Source organism: Morone saxatilis, unplaced genomic scaffold (assembly GCF_004916995.1).
Source record: "Morone saxatilis isolate NCDOM2014 unplaced genomic scaffold, NCSU_SB_2.0 Contig23, whole genome shotgun sequence".
In the NCBI taxonomy this organism is placed as follows: Eukaryota; Metazoa; Chordata; class Actinopteri; family Moronidae; genus Morone; species Morone saxatilis.
Genome location: NW_023339796.1, coordinates 2,020,423 through 2,038,878, shown reverse-complemented (window position 1 = coordinate 2,038,878; position 18,456 = coordinate 2,020,423). Strand labels below are relative to the sequence as shown.

Below are 18,456 nucleotides of genomic sequence, written 5' to 3'. Positions count from 1 at the left end.
CCATAATGTGCAGAACATCATTCAAGAGCAGGATGCAAAAGGTACGAGAAGCTGTGACAATGTACACTACAGCTGGCTGACAGGAAGTTCAACCTTTCAAACATTAGACTCACAAAGCAAACCAAACACATCAAACGAGACATGTACTGTATGACGGGACTGCTTTCTCCCACTGGGCTTACTGACGTACTTCATGAGATTTCATGAGGATAAATAGCCTCCACACCCACACAGGTGTTATCAGTTACGACTGATTAGACCTCACCTAAACGCAAGTAAGACTGTGCAGCAGCGGGGGAGCAAAAAGAGGTCCAATCAGGCAGAGTCAGTGAAAACACCTGTGTGGGTGGACTGAGTGCGTTTTGCTGCTGTATTTACATCATGTGGGAGTTACGGTAATTACCAGTTTCTGAATGTTACTGTTCACGTCAACGTCTAATTTGTACTGGGAAACTTTAATTCAATTCAATTCAATTCAATTTTATTGTTTAGCCAAATTCATAACAGAAGTATATCCGGACACTTTTCAATAAGCAGTTCTAGACAACCCTTATAACATTTACAGAGACCCACAGTACACCATGAGCAAGCACTTGGCGACGGCAAGGAAAAACTCCTTTTAACGGGCAGAACCTCGACAACCTTCGGTCTAGGTGGGTGGTCATGCCTTGACAGTTGGGGAAAAGAGAAGAGAGAGAGAGAGGAAGAGACAGAGAGAGGACAGAGAGAGACAGAGAGACAGAAGACAAACAGATGTACAACAACAGAAGCAACAACTACATTAACAGTAATGATCGATGACGATCATGAAAAAGACGGTGACGACGGCGACAGCAGAAAAAGCTCAAATGTATACAACTTGGCCCCGAATAATGTGCAGGTGCCTGAAAAAGCCAACAAACATGGAGGCCTAACATCAGTCAGTCTGTCGTTCAAGGCAATTAAAATCCAGTATCACTAAGAATGACTTACAATTACACATTAAGTCCAGTGAACTTTCAGTTCAAATGAAGAAAGTAGTGTACTATACTACGTAGCAAGGCAGACAGTAGGGCCCCACATGGGATCAGTATCTGGGTGCATTAACTGGATAATGACATCTGATCCACAGGACTTGGCATACAACTGGTGTTAATAAGCAGTGTTGTAGTTTCAGTTCTGCCAACATTGTGATCTCAATATGCAAATTAGTTAGACAACAAACATGGCACATCCTTGAGTCAAGAAAAGCAATGCCATGTTTCATTCCTTTACATTTATATATTTTATTCCAGCTTATAGTTACGAGAACCCATTGTCACTTTTAGCTAGCAGCAACAGGCAGAGTCAGGTGACCTTTTTTTTTTAAGGATATGGTTAACTTGTACAGACTGTATTTTAACCGGCACTAACAAGCATTTTGCCTATCTAGATATCCAGGATATTGAGAACAGGGACCACTGTCACAGGCCTACAATTAACATTATTGTTTTTATTGTCTGTAACCATAATCATAATCTCTGCCTAAACGTAACCATTACTGTAGCTGCAATGTGCAGGGTTAGGGTTTGTTGATAGAGTTGCACAATTCTGACAACACACAGCATTTTCAATGCAGTGACTAACTCTGCAATCATAATGTCGCTCAACATTAGTTATTCAACCAGCGTTCAAATAACAATCTTTATCAGTAGCCATTTAGAGTGTTTGTGTAGCAAATAATTAGTTAACTAGGTTATATTAACACTAATGTTCATGGGCAGCTAGCATATGTTTGGGAAACGCTGTTTCAGTCTGATTGATGCACATCTGGTATTTACCTGTCTGTTAATGGATTAATCTACCAGCAGTAGATGTGAGCAAACAGTGTGCAAGAGTTGTGCTTTCCTCCAGCGCACCTGTCATATTTAGGTGTGCAGAGACTTTTAAAGCAAAATCTGTAACCACATCGATCATAAATGAGCATATCTGCACATCTGTTTCCAACACGCAACAAAACACGGCAGATGTGGGCAGAACAACTCTTCTGCCGGCTGAAGAACAAACTGTCTGATGACGTTTCTGTTCTCAAAGGCCTCAAGTGGACATATGAGTCATGACAGAAACATCTGGTGGACCTCATATTTGGGATTTAAAAGTCAGAAAGTAAGATCGTAAGACAACTAGAACTTCCCTTAAAGGGCACATTAAAAGTGGCCGTTGCTGTCTCGAGTTGTCCGATAACGTGAACACTTGCAGAAACACGGGAATCCCACATCAGTACCTTCCATCCCACATGATGTGAATGAGGCATTAACTCTTGTTTGCTTAGATGGGCTACACCATGTGCCTGAGGGACACATAGCTGATAAGATGTTAGTATAATCTTTTTAAGTTTCCCAAACGTAAAGAATGGCTTTCAGGGGTTCAGAATTTCTTGGGACTTTGTTCTTTTTTTTGTTAAAATGATTAAATAACATAATTAACATCCAAATGATCACAAACCATGCCCCCGTATTTAAAGTTCCACTGGGGATCTTTGCCCCAGGTGTCAGCAAGTTTTAATTAGATTTTTTTTCAGGGACTTTGTTACCCAGAAATCACATTGCCTATCATTAAGTAGGATAGGCTTCTCAAAGAACAAACAGTATCAAAATGCTGAGTTTAAAAGAGTTACATTCACACAGTGCAATGCTTACAAAGATAGCCTTTATCAATCTTCTTTTGCATGACATTCATGGTGTCTCTATACAAATACATGTGTTGAATTAGGACATGATACTCAGCATCATGTCAGTCAACATTAAATATGAAATCACTCAACAAACCAACACTGTGAGTGTTGTATATGGTCTTCAGTGTTACGTATACTCTCAACCACTTACAGTCACATACAGTAGATGTCTTATGATACACTGAGTAACATGGTGACATCCTGTTTGTAATATATTTGGTAACACTTGTCTTAAGGCATACAGTTGTGTTGGATTATGATGTTTGATATTTGTATGGCAGCTATCAGGACATTTTTCAGGTTGCATTGTTTTTTATATTTTCTTCAGCGTTTCTTTGCCTTGCCTTGATGTTTGACAGGATCTTTTAAAATCAGCCAGGCAACATCAGGAGAAAAAGTTACTTGATTCATTCAATAGTGGATGGACAAGAAAAAAATATTTATTTTCTTTTTAAAAAAGCAGAAAAAAGATGTTAAAATACTTAGTTCCAGCTCCTTAAATTTAAATATGTATTGCCTTATATTGTTGTGAATTAAATATCTTTTGGGGTTTTGAATTGTTTGAGACAAAAAAAGACATCTGAACACAACACTTATTTCAGAAAATAATCAGCAGATTGTGAATGGAACTGATGTTTAGTTGCAGCTCTGCCAAAACTGTCATGTAAAACAAAGATGGAATATCTTAGACTGGATGAAGCTTTTACAGTGTTTGTTTATGCCTTACTATTATATTCCCAAAAAAATGTGTAATCTGTCTGTATAAAAATCTGTATTAGGAGGATATTGTGTCTTAAAGAAGTGTTTAAGTGTTTCTTTCTCAGCACAATACACTGCTGCTTTCTCATCCAACCTCTTCTCCAAACAAACTAACCCTTTTTCCAAAATGTAGATTTTCTGGTTGAAGCACTTGACAATCATGATGTTTTGGAAATGAAATTGAAGGGTATAATTAAAACTAATTCTCTAACCTTTGCTGTGATACAAGCAAGATCTTCTGCAACCCATCAGAAATGTGGTGTTCAACAAGGTTCAATCCTTGGTCCTCTGTCATTTTCAATCTACATGCATGGAAACAGAGATCTGAGAGACAAAATGTCTGCTTTTATGCAAATGATGCTCAGTTGTATCTATTAAACCGGAGCATGGAGAATCCAGGACCCTAAACTGCCTTGATGTTGCCTAAATTGACCAAATTTGGCAAAAATGTATTTTCTTGTTTCGCTTCCCCAACTCTATCTGACAGATTCTGGACAACAACTTTAAGCATTAATCTAAATAAGAATTTGGTCCAGACCTGTGCTTAGTAATATCTTTTAAGGCACAGTGGGGTCTGGCTCCGAGTTGATGTATATTTGCATGCATGTTTGGTTTTTTATTGTATTAATAAAAGATGATTGTTTGTTATTATCATTGTCATTTTCTAATTAACATTATTTTTATATGGAGGACTGACTTACTTAAAGACAGCACTAAAGTTACGACACTTATCAAAAATCTTAAAAATTATTATTATACAGATAGTGAAGAAGTTATAATCATTAGTGTGAAAATGTGATTACTCAAAATAAACTTAATTATTGTGTATGCCTTAAGTCAAGTGTCACCAGATTGTTTTGTCTTGTGGCCACAATTAAATACAACATATTAAAGACAAATATATCACGCTGCACAAAGCAAGCTTTTCTTTTTTTTTCTAGTTATCTCTTGACAAACTTTACATCAGATTCTACAAGAAATTGACACATTGACAGCTATTTACCAACAGCAATGAGAAAAAGGCAAAAACACTGAGAATATCATGCAACTGCTGTGTAACACTTACTGCATGAATAAAACCAACATTATTCCCATTAATAAGCAAAGTATTATTTCCTTTTAGGTTCCTGTATCCACCTGGCCCTTCTGCTTTAACTAGTGACTTTTAAGAGATGCTTCTGCTGGAGTGAGTGGAAGTATGTTGACTATAAATTTGCTTTTATTCTACAACATATACCAGTTTTTAAGGACCAGTGTGTAGGACTCAGTGGCATCTAGCAGTGTAGCATGCTCCTCTCCTCTTCCAAGCGCAGAGGATAAACTACAGTAGCTGCAAAAGTCTAGTGCCAGTGTTTGGTTTGTCGCTTCTGGGCTACTGTAGAAACACGGAGGTTGATGTTGACAGCCGCCATGGAAGGTGGCCCACGGCATCTATAGATATAAAAGGCTCATTGTAAGGTAACGAAAATATAACGATTCTTATTTTTAGGTGATAACACACTCATAAAAACTGATATCTGTTGGGCAGGTTTTAAGATATTCATCTAACCAACAGACAAACAAACTGGACTAAAAACATAAACCTCCTTGGTGTAAGAAATAAAGATGCAGTTTCTCGCCACCAACCCACTCACTTCTTTTTCATATGTTAAACTTGTTGGTTTTTTAAATGTAATTTTGAACATTGTCATTATTCAATGACATTCCCACATGCAAATCTGCTCAACACACCGTTCTCATACAGCAAATGCTATAGAGCGTTGTTGGAGAACAATAACAATATCAATGTAACCTTCCAAAATCTGGATTGCAAACCCTCACGTTTCATTTACTTCAATGCCTTCTAGCAATATTTGTTTTCAGTTCAAGTCTTTAAGATTTGGCCTACTAAACAAAAATTTGAGTATTTGCATTTCTTCAGATCAAAAACATTCCCTAGTGGTTATATGGTTTTTATTTTCCCTGTGGGATGGGGAAGAGAGGATTTTCAACAGAAAACAGTATTTTGGGTGGGAGTGATCAAAATGGCTACATGAGCAGGTAGGAGTGGATGGAAATCCTGCATTAGCTGGGTGTGGGTTTGAGCAAACAGCTCTGTGCAAACCTTCTGTTCAAGACTTTGATTAGATTAATTTGTTTCATTATTTTGTGTGCAGTGTTCCTAAAAGATCAGCAGCATTGTGGGATGTGATCCCTTACTGGCTTCCCACTGAGACCTCAGTCCTGTTCATATTTCACAAATCTGTGAAATACATCCTGCCCTCTTCCAGCCTGAGACTCCTGTATGTGTGCAAATGACAGCTGTAGTGGTTGTATTGAGCTTGTCATCAAATCAAGTGTAAAGTGGTTATGCCACCAATCTCAACAGAAGTGCCTGGTGGACACACTCTTAAGTTTCCCTTTTAATTACATGACCTCTTCAGTCTGAACACCTTCATTGTTACATTATAAAACGCAGTGTCAGTGCCATCGTAGCACAAATAAAGGGTTTGGAGCATGCACAGCACTGCTCGATGACAGCAGTTCATCAAATGTACATTAAAAATGATGCCAGAACAGTTTGGGTTCTGAATCAGTACAAAACAACCCTGTTTTACCAGTGTTTTCACCAGTAGCAACCAGGGCTCATGTGCTGACCTGGGTCAAAATGCAGTTAAGAATCATTCTTAGCAGGGATTTTAACAAGCTTCAAGTATCAGATGGGTGGGTGTGGCCACTATGAACCACAGAATACATCACTTAAGTAACAAATTGTCACAGTTTTGCTGCGCACTTGGAGGAAAAAAATGCTTTTGAACTGGAATGAAAACTTCGACCTTCACATAAGGTCTGAAAACTAAGCAGACCCGCTTTTCTGCTGCTTGGTTGAGTGAAACATCAATGGGTGGACCCAAAGAAACAGTCTTTAAAAGTACAAGTTATACCCTTTATCTTTTTGCCTCAACAAGTCCTTCAAATTAAACAAAAAAAGTTCTTTCTTGGCTCAAAACGACAACATAACACAAAAACACGGAATAAAAATGGTTCTCTGTTGGCAGAAAACACAAGCACACCTTCACAGCTTGGGTCAGAACGGCTGAAGGCTCACAGAGATTTGTAAAGCTAAAACCAAAATCTGCTCTGAAACAATGTGCAGGTCCCACCCACGTGGTACTTCACCTCAACTCTGTGTTTACATCATTTTGTAAAATTATTCGACCCAGGTCAACCTGGAGACTGTATTCGTTTTTTTTTTTTTAAGACCTGTAAGGTCCTCACAGCACTGTGGTCTCTGACTGCAGGATGGACTGGGTTCGGGAGTTGCGGTGAAACTGCACCATGTGGTCTGAACCATTCCTGGAGGCAAAGGTGTTGTTGAAGTGGTGATCTCTGCTCAGGCGGCAGTCCAGACACATACTCCTCCACTTTCTCTTAAGCTCGCCTTGAACCTGAAAAATTAGATGATTTTTTTTTAAAAATTATTTAAATGTTACAAACAGATATAATCAAACCTGGGCCCAGATTAGGTGACTATAGAGTCAATAATTCTGGCTGTGACTTGGCCAAGATACATATCAGACAACACACCTAACTCCAACCAATCATAGCTGGTGACTTTCACGACATGCATGACGTACGACAAGGTGCTGCTCCACCTGACAACATCATTATCCCTCTTTCACTTTCCCTGTTTTACAGTGTGCAAAAGAAAGATGAAGATGTGTAAACGAAAGCCATTTTGCTTTTTTCAGAACATGCTGCTCCCATTATATAATAACAAAATCTAATGACGAAATTAGGACACTTACAAATTTTAGCTCCAACCACAGAAATTACCAATATAATTTACTGCTTATTTGCTGCTTAAATGTTTCCACTTAAGACCACATTGAAATTAAGCTGTGTATTTTAAATGAGAAAGAATGCTTTAAAACGCATGTTATCAGCTGAGTGCAGACATATTTATAGGGATATTTAATTATATATTTATAATTGTATATCTTTAATTATATTTTATATATTATTTTAAAATACTGAAAAGGAATTTATGTTTTATGTAAATTATATTAATGGGAAGTAACACATTTCACTCACTTCTCACTAATATTACTAAACACTTTGTACTTTACTGTGTCATTTCATAGAATGAAAGCTTACCTCACTGTTTAGGAAACAGTACAGGATGGCCACCACCAGACCCTGAAAAAAAGCAACAGTAATCTTAACAAAAATGACAAACATCAGAATAATTCAACATCAACGACATAGTAGTAGATGTGTGGGTGGAGGGACTAATAATACGGCACCTGAAAGGATCCGAGGGCAAGGTCGAAGAATATTTTATAATCTTCTGCAATGGATTCACTGAGAGTAATGAAGACCACATAGTGGATCCCAAACAGTGGGATCAGCAGGAGAGTGGATTTGGCCAACCTCCTAAAGAGAAAAACAGTAATGAACAGATATTTGTTGTTAACCTGTAACAGATCTAGTGTTTTGTATTTGTGTTGTATATGAAAGTATATATTTTTGATTTACTGTATAGGGTCAGTTGGCCCAACGTTAGTGTCATTTGGGTTTTATAATCTGTATACATGACACTTTAAATGTGGTTTGCCTGAAAGTCTTAACTGAAAGTCCACTTACTCGCTATATTCTAAGTATTTATCAGTCAAAAAAGGAGGAGATTGAAATTAGAAAAACTGAACAGCAATGTGTGTTTTCAGAGACAATGGGTATCGTAAAACAACATTCATCAGTAATTTCTCATTTCCTATACCTATCCTGTCTCCAGTCGTGGTTTTAGGTCCTGTTTTCTGTGGGTGTTCCAGTTACAACAGGACCAGAGGATTATTAGGGCAGCTCCAAAATGCAGTCAGCTAAAACAGGCACAAATAGTGATAGAACACCAGCGCTGGCATTAGCATGGTGCTCCTCGATTGTCAAACAGCCTTGGTCGAACAGAGCAGTAATACTAATAAAAAACTAATAAAAAATGTTCACACACTCTTCCTGACTCAACAAACACGTTTCTCCAGTGATGATTATGATGCATCGCATAATCAGAACTCATAGAATCCATGTGGATATGAGACATATTGATGCACAAAACCCTTTGGAAGAGAATGGCACAGTATCTGGATTGGATCGGTCAGAATTTGGATACTAGAACCCAAGTGGACCCGTCAGGACCTCTAAAATCTCAGCAGTGGATATCTCAAAACGTGGGCAAATAAAACCAAATACATCTGCATGGCTGAAAAGCGGGAAAATGTTACATTTCCATTACAAATTATGTAAAAAAAAAGCTACTCATGTGGCGTCATATTACCCCTCCAACTACTATAAAAGACGATCAAATCCTTCCTCACAGTATCACTCTCCAGCTGTCAAATCTGATCAGCCCTACACCGAACTAAACTACACTGTGCTGACACTGAATATTCCTGTACACTAACAGGAGATTCTTCTGTGGAATAAGACGAGCACGTCCAGGCTTTTCATCACCTCTCGCCTCAGAATCTCGGATCCCTGCAGGATACGAGAATACCTGACAACTCAGCACAGCTCAGATTTTCCTTAAAAATGCCCGAAGATTAAAAACACCGCCTCTGACTGGGCAAGACTCGAGCAGACACTGAATCGTGCAAGAATGTGCCGCTCCACGGAGGTTTCACGCCCCACTCTCCATTTCTCAAAGGCTGCCGCATGAAACGCTGTCTTGTTGCATGAGCGTTACCACCACTCTTATCTCTCCAGACAGCAAACACAGAGGGGATGAAAAATGTTCTGGGCGTCTCAGATTATCAGTTTTTTATATTTTAAGGCATTTGGCTGACTCCTTTTATCCCCAGTAGCTTACACTGACTGAGCAGGTGTAGTTTCTGCTTAATGACACATAAATGTTGACACAATCTGTCAACTTTTATTAAAAGTTGAAGCTGAAAAAACTGGTTTGTAGAACGTAACCAAGATAGGATTTTTTGTATCTGTGTAGCTTTTTTGCTGCTCAAAAATCATTTAATCTGTGGCCCTTTGTGAGATACCTGTATTGTGATTGGTTGTTGCCGCCCACGTCAGGACACCTCAGCTTCTGGACCAAGATCCGAATGATGCTGATGAACAGGATGAAGTTCACCTTGGGGACAGGGAGGAAATAACAGAAATATTAGAACACCCACAAGGGGAGATTTTATTTTGGCTTGTTTTTCTTCCACCCACAGTAAGCAATGAATGGAAAGTTAAGACAATAAGAGTCTCAGTGAGTGAGTGATCCATCCAGTGATGAGTGGATAGACTGACGTTAAGCCTTTCTCTGGCGCATCTTTGCTTCCCTTTCAGGCTTTACAAATGTGTGTGTTACAGTTGAGTGAAATTACCTTATATATGATTTTTGGGGCATTTGCTAATGAATCATATTGGCAAAAATTATATTTTGCCAGTTCGCTAAAAGGGGATTGTTCGATCGTATCTTAGCAATAAGCATAACAAGGCCATGGCATTGCTCTGTCAAGCTTTTTTGTCACATGCCAAAGTGGTGTGTAAGGGGGGCCGCAGTACGACAAAATGGTTCTTTGGAGAGGACATGACTTATCATTTTTCCCTCTTAAAAACCCAAAAACAACTAACTTAAGTCAGCAAGCTATCCTGTGTTATGTCACGCAGTTTACAAGGATATCAAAAGATTAAGCCTCCTGTAGCACAAATACTTTCTCCTCTCTTTCATACAGCTAATTGTTAGCTTACTAACAGCTGGCCTTCTTTGGTCTTTCTTCTGTCTATAAAGGACTGATTGTTAGCACCTCTGTCCTTGTTTACTGTTACAGCTGGAACGATTAAATCAATTAATCAATTAGTTGTCATCTATTAAATTAATAAGCCAACTATTTTATTAAGCAATTGATCAATTCATTTCCAAAATTCTCTGGATTTCATTCAGCTTCTCAAATGTGAATATCTTCTGGTTTCTTTAGTCCTTAGTAAACTGAATGTCTTTGGGTTATTTAATAATTATTAGTTGCAGCCCCAATACTTACATCATTCATTTTTCCATTTGGAAGCACCTAAACCGGCAAACATGTGAAACACCTGCAGACAAACAGGAGGTAATGAACCTCAACCTACCATAATGGAGAATCCAATTGGTCCATTGATCACCCAGTTGGGTATGGGGTTGTCGTTTGTCTCCCAGCATCTGAGGGAAAACATAAATAACCATAATGTAACTATTATAGTAAACTTATCTGTAAAACAAAGCAGCCTCAGAACAGTGCGGACGGCTCGAAGCAGAGCGAGAGCGAGGTCGCTAACATATTTTCAGCTGATCCAGACCTTAAGCCTTGATGTGAAAAACGAGTTTGCCAGTTTGAATCTGGCCAAGAGCTTCTTTTTCAATGTCTTAACTCAAGTCTCATATCCTTCAGGGCAAGTCTAAGCCACAAATCCATCCATTCATTTTAGGCCACTTATCCAGGCATCCTCAACCATGTCCTCCAGTCCTCCAGATCAGATTAGGTGGAGTAATCCCTCCCTGAATACTACAAAAATCACACTCAATTATCTCAAGGTCTAGCTTTTTCTGGAGCTTTCAACTGCATCTCAGGCAGTTTGGTCCAGAACAAGCGTTGAGGTATTTCGTCAAGCTACTATTTTCCCAGGTCAGGAGTAAAACTTCCAGGCTCGAGCTTCATTATCATTCTCCGCAGTCTCCTCACACTGTGGAGCGCTATCCTTGCTGTCCTTTATTATCAAGCTGCTGCTCTGTAATTGTTGTTGCAGAGTTGTTTCACAAAGTCTTTTTAAGAATACGCCCACTCAGTACAACTCGCTCAATAATGAGCTGCTGTGTCAGCTGTAATGATGTGCAACAGAAGCCGAACAGAACCGTGGCACCGGGGCTCATAATGATGACTACTCAATGCAAATCCCACCGGCTGACTAATTCAATTAAGTACTCTTTGACACGTGGGATATTTGTGTTATTATTCTGGAAACTGAGCCACATTCCCATATGGTTATTGTCTTCTGACAGAACCAAATCGATAAAATGTAATTTGCTGTAGACGTCTGCTGTCCTGTTGAATAGAAATGTGTGCTACTGCCTCATCTAATTTAAATTCCACGTGTCCTATCTCATAATAAAGGAGAAAATAATAAAGAGATTGAAAGAGTGTGTGACGTATGTTGATTTATCCCCTTAACACTTAGCAAATAACAGATGCATGCATATAATGTAATATACAAGTTAATGTATGAATAATAAAATCACTGTATGATGAATACGAATGTTTGGTTCATGATTGATTGGCGGCACTCACCCTGTGTCCTCCAGATAAATCCTCGTCATCACCCACGCAAAGACAAACACGGTCGGGATTCCTGCAAAATGCCACGAGGAAATCATTGATGTAATGAATGTAAAAGATTACCTATCTGTTTATTGATTAAATACTATATCAAAATTAAAATGTATCAACATAATTTGCACACTTATTACAACGGCATTAGATACAAGAAACTAGCATGTTGTTTCTAACAAAAAATTGACATTAAAGCTTGAATTCTCTCTTTCAACTTAAGTCTTGACTCTAACCCTAGTATCAAAATATAAAGATGATACAACAGAACTCCACAATAAGCTGATAGATACGTGAAATGCTTTAGCAAATACACTGTTTGTGTCCATCTGATGAATCCAATATTTAATCTCCTTCTAGCCCTGGTTTGGTCTTGGATAAAATATCCAGCTCTTTAGCTGCTCCACTTTCTCCACCGGATAAAAATTAGGAATTGTGCCTTTAAATGAAAACTTTATGCTAAAAGAGGCTGAGCTAAAAAAAAAAAAATCAGCCAAACTTCTAGCTTACCCCAGCCGATGAACATGTAGACGATAAAGTGTCTGTTCTCAGAGAAGATGACGACGAGCAGAGTGTGGAGGTACAGACCCTCCACCAGCAGCCAGAAGAAGTTGGCCATGATGAAGTACTGGAAAAACACCAGGCTGGCTTTACATCCCACCTAAAAACACATACAAAGGTCAAAGATGTTGACTAGGTTATGGACTTTGTATCTAAATATTAAAATGTTAAATGTCACAAAACTATCAGCAATTATGTGACAATGTTAGCAGTGACACAGAATTAACCTTTAAGTCATTTTCTCCTATCAGCCTATAGTGCACATGCTATTGTTCGTCCTTGCAGGGATGTACATGACCAGAGTGTTGATACAGACTCTTACATCCACAGAGACACTGAGGGTTAATCAGGCAATTATGTGGGTATATACCCCCCTCCCCTTTCCATTGGGGCAATCAGTGGGTTCACCAGGAGGATAAGCTTTAATTTGTAGATCACAATGTTACAATAAATGAGTAGATGGGAGTATAAAGGTCAGAGCGCCCGGACAGTATTCCTTCAATAATTATATTCTAATATGAGAGCAAATGAGGGCAAGTAGTGGAGGAAGAGTTAGCGAAATACCCAGGGTTCAGAGCATTAAAAGTTTTTATCATAGTAGTATCAAAGGCTGTTAAGTACTAAAAGTTGTCAGTGAGATTCTTTTTTGTGTTTTTCTTCATCTATATCATTTTTCTTGGGCCCTTTTTATGCCTTTGCTCGACAGTGACAGTAAAGAGATGACAGGAAACAAAGGACCCCGGCTGGATTCAAACCGTTTGCAGTTCATAGTTGCCATCTTAACCCCAAAGCCACAGGGCCGATCCATTCTCAGACTAGAAGAGTGCAGATCTCCACCAAGCGACAGATTACCTACTGTACTTTTGTGTAAGTTATAGTTCAGGTTTTCAATAAAACAGTCAATAAAATCTTTTTTCAAGGTTGTGAAACGACGCAACCGCAAGAGGTCCTTGAGCATATGATCATAAATGTCCACGAGAAATATGGGGTTGATTGGTTCGTCTAGTACGTGAGATCAGCTGTGGACAGATACACACAATATATCAGTCTCATAATGGAAGCATCACACTGGAACTCAGCGAGGACAGAGGTGGCGAACTCACCAGCGACGGCTGGTTGGAGCACTGCGAGGTTCGGTTGAAGAGGATATCGTCTTTCACCAACACGGCCACGGCTCTCAGGATGAAGGAGAAGAAGAGGTTGAGGTGGATGTAGTTCCTGGTGCAGTGGAGCTTCCTGCATAGATGTTACAGAGATACACAATGAACAGATTATAGAAAATTAACTACAACAGTTTAAGATTGAAAAGTTCCTTCTTTAGACTGAAGTTGGGTTATTTTTGTGCCAATATTAACTATTTCACACTTAAACATGTTTGTAGAGCTGTAAACTCAATCACTGGACAATTACGCTTTGAGTGGGAGTCATTTTCAGATGTACACCGTTTGATCAATCGTAGGGGTTTATGCTAGTTTTCGCTGATACTCTACTTAGTATTTTGGATCAGTGGTTCAGACTTGCACTTTTAACGGCTGTAGAAGCACCACCGGACTTGATCCCATGTAGTGACAGTCCCCCCCATAGACACATAAACATACAGGAGAGCTTCTCTGAACCGTTAGCTACGACACAGGTAGCACACGAATGTGCTTCTAGTGAATGTAAAAGCTCCAGCGGACTCTCTGTGTTTGCTGTGTTAGCTCCCAGTCTGAACCATTCAAGAGTAGAACCGTTTTAAAGACTCGAGTCTGGCATTGTGGTCATCGCCATGTATGTACCGATCAGCACAATATGACCAACTGGGCACCCTGGTGGTCATAATAAAGAAATATATATACATAAAAGTGAAAATATAATGAGTTTTCATTCAGGGATAAGAGCTATAAGAAGTGCTATATGAATAAAGATTGACTATGGATAGTTTTGATACCCAGGAGGAGAGGATTAACCATCATCAAACACATGTACAGTGATAATGTTAATTAATGGAGTCATTAAAAGAAAAAAGAAACCTCTTACTCAACCTCTAAAGTGTTTGATATAATGAGCCATAAAATAAAGTTTTTTCATGTCTCTGGATTCTGAAATCTTCTCACAAACGTGATTTATGCGTATTTACTACGTTCCAGCTCTGGTCAAACCTCCAGTGGCTTTTTAAAACTAATCCTAGCAGCAAAATGAAGAAAAAGGTGAAAAAAAGCTCCAATAAACATAATTTAAATTAACAAACAGAATAAAACTAAATCCAATTAATGCGTAAACTGAGCACGCACACAAACACATCCTTTCACAATTAATGATAAAGCTGTGAAATTGCCAGCGCTTGTTCATTTAAAACCAAATTAAACTGACAGTTTTTCCTCAGACTCTGCTGACGCGTCAATCAGCACATGAAGAAACAAACACCAGAAATAAAGACCTCCAAACTGAGCTTGAAATTACCACCACCCACTCTTCTGCTATCAGCCTTTTCTTTTTTCTTTTAAGGTTTTGTATCTTGAAGACAAGCACTACTGAGGTTTTATCTCGTGTGGTAATGTTGTAACATTTGGTCTTACCGGAACAGACAGAGGATGGCGCTCCCTGTGGTGAGGGCGATCAAAGATAGACTGTGACCCAGAGTGTACAACGTCTGCACGACCACGTAGAAGACCAGCTGCAGACACACAGAGAGAGAAGAGGAGCAGGGTTATTATTATATTCTAATTATCTGAATCATGACAGCAACTCGAGCTGTTGCAAGTTGGTGGTTCGCTCGAGCACTTTGGTCCAGAGGAAGATATCTCCGAACTTACAGAGCTTTGGATGTGGTGTAAAGTTAACGAATCAGCAGGGACTGAAGCTGTACTGTACGCTGGTCAGATAAAGAGGAGCACCCAGAGTGTTAGCAGCTGTCTTTTCATATTGAGCTGACTCTATTTCTTCAGATTAATATTGTTAGGTTAGCACATTCAGTACATTTATCTTTTCTATCCTTTTTTTATGCTGTACACTGTAAAAAAAAATGAATCTAAAGAAAGTAAAAAATCTTATTCTTTGTATAAAAAGACAAATAATCTTGTCAATTAGAAAAGAAATCTCGTTTGAGTAACATATATCTTTGTCTTAATAAGATTTACCAGCTAATATTGAGCTTGATTTAGTTACAACAATGTTTTCATAATATCCCAGAAGGGGAACAAGATCATTCTCCTTATTTTAAGAGTAGGACCATTCACACAACTTCTCAGTTTAAGAGAAAGTTGTCTGGTCCCAGTGATAGAAATGAAGCAGCTGTTTAGTTTTTCATTGTTTAAATACTTTTTTTTTTTTTAAAAAGATGTTTCTGATGCTTTCATTTAAGACAAAGTCAGGCATATTTTTACTATGTTTGAATAAATTGTGTCTTATTGTAAGATTAAAGTACATATTCTTAAATTTAGCTCAATAAAGTGACCAAAATACTTATTTTAAGAAAGTTTTTATTGCTTCTAATGAGCACAACTTTCTTATGTTTTTGCCATTTTTTGTAATTTTAAGGCCCATTACAGTCTTTCAGTGGATAGATTTTTATGCTGGTTTTATGAATTTTGGCTTTTGTAGTGCCATACAATTTGCACAAACATTCATGTTCCCCCATCATCATGTCCAAATTTGAATACTTTGGTTTCAGGGGGTGGCAAGAAATTGGCCATTATCCTTTCCTATTCCACTTCTCCTTCAGAGGCTGTAGTGGGCTCGGGTTTAAAGCTAGAGTGAAGTGAACTGGTATCATATGAAACTTCCAACCATGTCACGCTAGCATGTTGGGAAGAACGCTCCAAAGTTAGGCTAAAATTTGGCATTGGAAAAACTGGTGTGGCCCTTTTCAAAGGGATCCCTTGACCTCTGACCTCTGAAAATTGGATCTACGGGTACCCACACGTCTCCCCTTTGCAGACAAGCCCACAATCCCATGCAAACAAATTTTTTTGCATATGGTATACAGTAAATGTGTTATTTTTGCAGAGTGTATTTGAATATTTCCTAAAATAACAGACAAAAAAGTCTGCAAGCTTTAAACCTTTACATAAGATGTTGTTCAGCAGCACTAAAAGTCAACTGACAAAGAGAGTGAACTCAGACTCCAACCAGTCTGATAAACAGGATCCTCAGAAGTGGTTTACAGTTAAAACTTTGTTGTCCTCCCACTCTCTACCTCCAAACAAAAGATTCCTCCCCACAGCACCCATAACACCATGCAAACTGCTCAAATATATAAACCTTGGAGGCAACATTACACCGGAATGTAATCTGCTGTTAAACAATACAAGCAAGAGAGGGCTCTCCACACCCGCGCTGTTGATGTTTGCATGTGTTTCTGTTGTGCCTCATGATGTGTATAATTTTTTTTTAGTTTTCCCTCCACAGCAGAGTTATTATCCAGCTAATCCTACTAGTTCTTTCTGGAAGGACGCTGTAAAAAACGCGGCAACTCTGAAACCAAAAAAAATCTGAATCAAAGCTCTTGTTGGTCAGCATCGTTGTGTTTTTGTTGTTATTGTTATCGGTTACAGCTGCGGGTCTGGCGATATTTGCTGAATTCACTGCCAGGAAAGCTTACTGATTTGAGCTGAAGTAAACTGAGTGGAGAGAGAGAGAGAGACAGAGAGAGGACAGCACAATGGCCAATTCAGCAGTGCCATTCGTGCCCCAAAACGAGCCAAGCAAGTGAGCAGGAGGAAGCTGCAGTTACACAACAGCAATGAGCCAAAAACCAGGAGCGCACAGAGGTCGTCCACGTGAGGACAAAGACACGGAAACCTCTGAATGAAGACAGACACCGCAGCACTGATTCAAGGACCACAGACATCTCGTTATATGGATCTGGATTCAGTTCAATAATAAACAATATCTTTAAGCACTTTGCTTTGAATTGTTTTTTTACCATTATACCGCACATCTACGAGAATAATCCTTTGACAAACGTCTGCAGATGCAAACTCTTCATATAATGTGGCTGCATAATAAGGCATCACAATAAAACAGCACCTTTTTTCCAGGATTTGTTCTACTTTCGTCTGGTAAAATAATACGTTGAGGCAGCTCAGGAAGCAGAGAGGAATCATTGTGAAGGGAAATAATGACACAATGACATATCAGCAGAGGTAGTTTGTTTTGAATCATCTCTCATTACATACAGCCCATGTTAAGAATGCTAACAGGCTCATAATAACTCGCTGATGTGTTGTTGAAGTTGTTGGTAATGTTCTGCAGGTAAACCAAAGTATTGGGACAAATCTGATGAAGTTCGTCCAATGGTTGCCGAGACATTTCACTCAATAATGTGAACCTGCTGGTGGCCCTAAAGCAAACATCATTCTGTGGGGACCATGAATGTCAAATGTCAGTGAAATCTGTGTTCAATCTATGGTTCCCAAACCTTTTCCTTAAGGGATCCCTGTTCTATTACTGAGTAATCTAACAACCTCTGATTAATTATGACAGTTAACCCAAAGAGTGACTGCAGGAGGTTTGTGTAAGAGATACATTTTTCTGTTTTTTCTAGTTTTTTTTTTTACATATTCAGTGTTTACTTCCCCCTGAAATGTCGTCATTGTTCTTTTAGCTCTTTGATTGTTTTAATTATTTTTCCAAAGCAGGACGAGGCTGTTTTTGATGAAATTGAAGGCTCTGTGGATACAGCTTGTGTTCAGGTCTTCACCATTTTCTCTTTACTTTATGTCTTAAAAATAAAATAAACTTTAAAAATGTCTTCACAGAAATGAATGAAATGCTGAGATATATAGGCCTCCTACTGAGTATGGTTTTCATACACCCCTCAGAAGACCTTACAACACCCCATGAAGCTTTGGGAACCCCTGGTAGGTTGGGAACCACTGAAATAGACTGAAACTGCCAACCCAAGAGCTACTCCGCTTGCTCATTACTGTCCCAGGAAGTTAGATTACAACATGAAATAATAACAGACATCTGAAAGTCCTCCTCCACTCAGAAATCACTGTGTGCAGAGTTTGACTCTAGAAGGATGTTTTCACATTCATCTGCTGAAAGTGGAAAGTTTCTCTGTGCTCATTGAAAATCTGATTTTAAGGGGCGGGGCCTACCAGCATGATTTGTGACATCACA

General features: G+C 38.8%; 1 protein-coding gene across 1 annotated transcript in view; it reads right to left on the bottom strand.

The window, feature by feature from the left end:
- Positions 1 to 4,136: 4,136 nt before the first annotated feature.
- The window catches only part of LOC118334428 (vasoactive intestinal polypeptide receptor 2-like), a 39,416-nt gene continuing 25,096 nt past the window's right edge, over positions 4,137 to 18,456 (bottom strand). The window contains exons 5-13 of the mRNA XM_035670332.1: positions 14,907 to 15,004; positions 13,452 to 13,584; positions 12,298 to 12,448; positions 11,749 to 11,809; positions 10,556 to 10,625; positions 9,478 to 9,569; positions 7,738 to 7,867; positions 7,589 to 7,630; positions 4,137 to 6,879 (exon numbers count right to left, since the gene is read on the bottom strand). Coding sequence (XP_035526225.1) covers positions 6,706 to 6,879; positions 7,589 to 7,630; positions 7,738 to 7,867; positions 9,478 to 9,569; positions 10,556 to 10,625; positions 11,749 to 11,809; positions 12,298 to 12,448; positions 13,452 to 13,584; positions 14,907 to 15,004 — 951 coding nt within the window. The 3' untranslated portion in view covers positions 4,137 to 6,705. The remainder of the gene's footprint in view (positions 6,880 to 7,588; positions 7,631 to 7,737; positions 7,868 to 9,477; positions 9,570 to 10,555; positions 10,626 to 11,748; positions 11,810 to 12,297; positions 12,449 to 13,451; positions 13,585 to 14,906; positions 15,005 to 18,456) is intronic.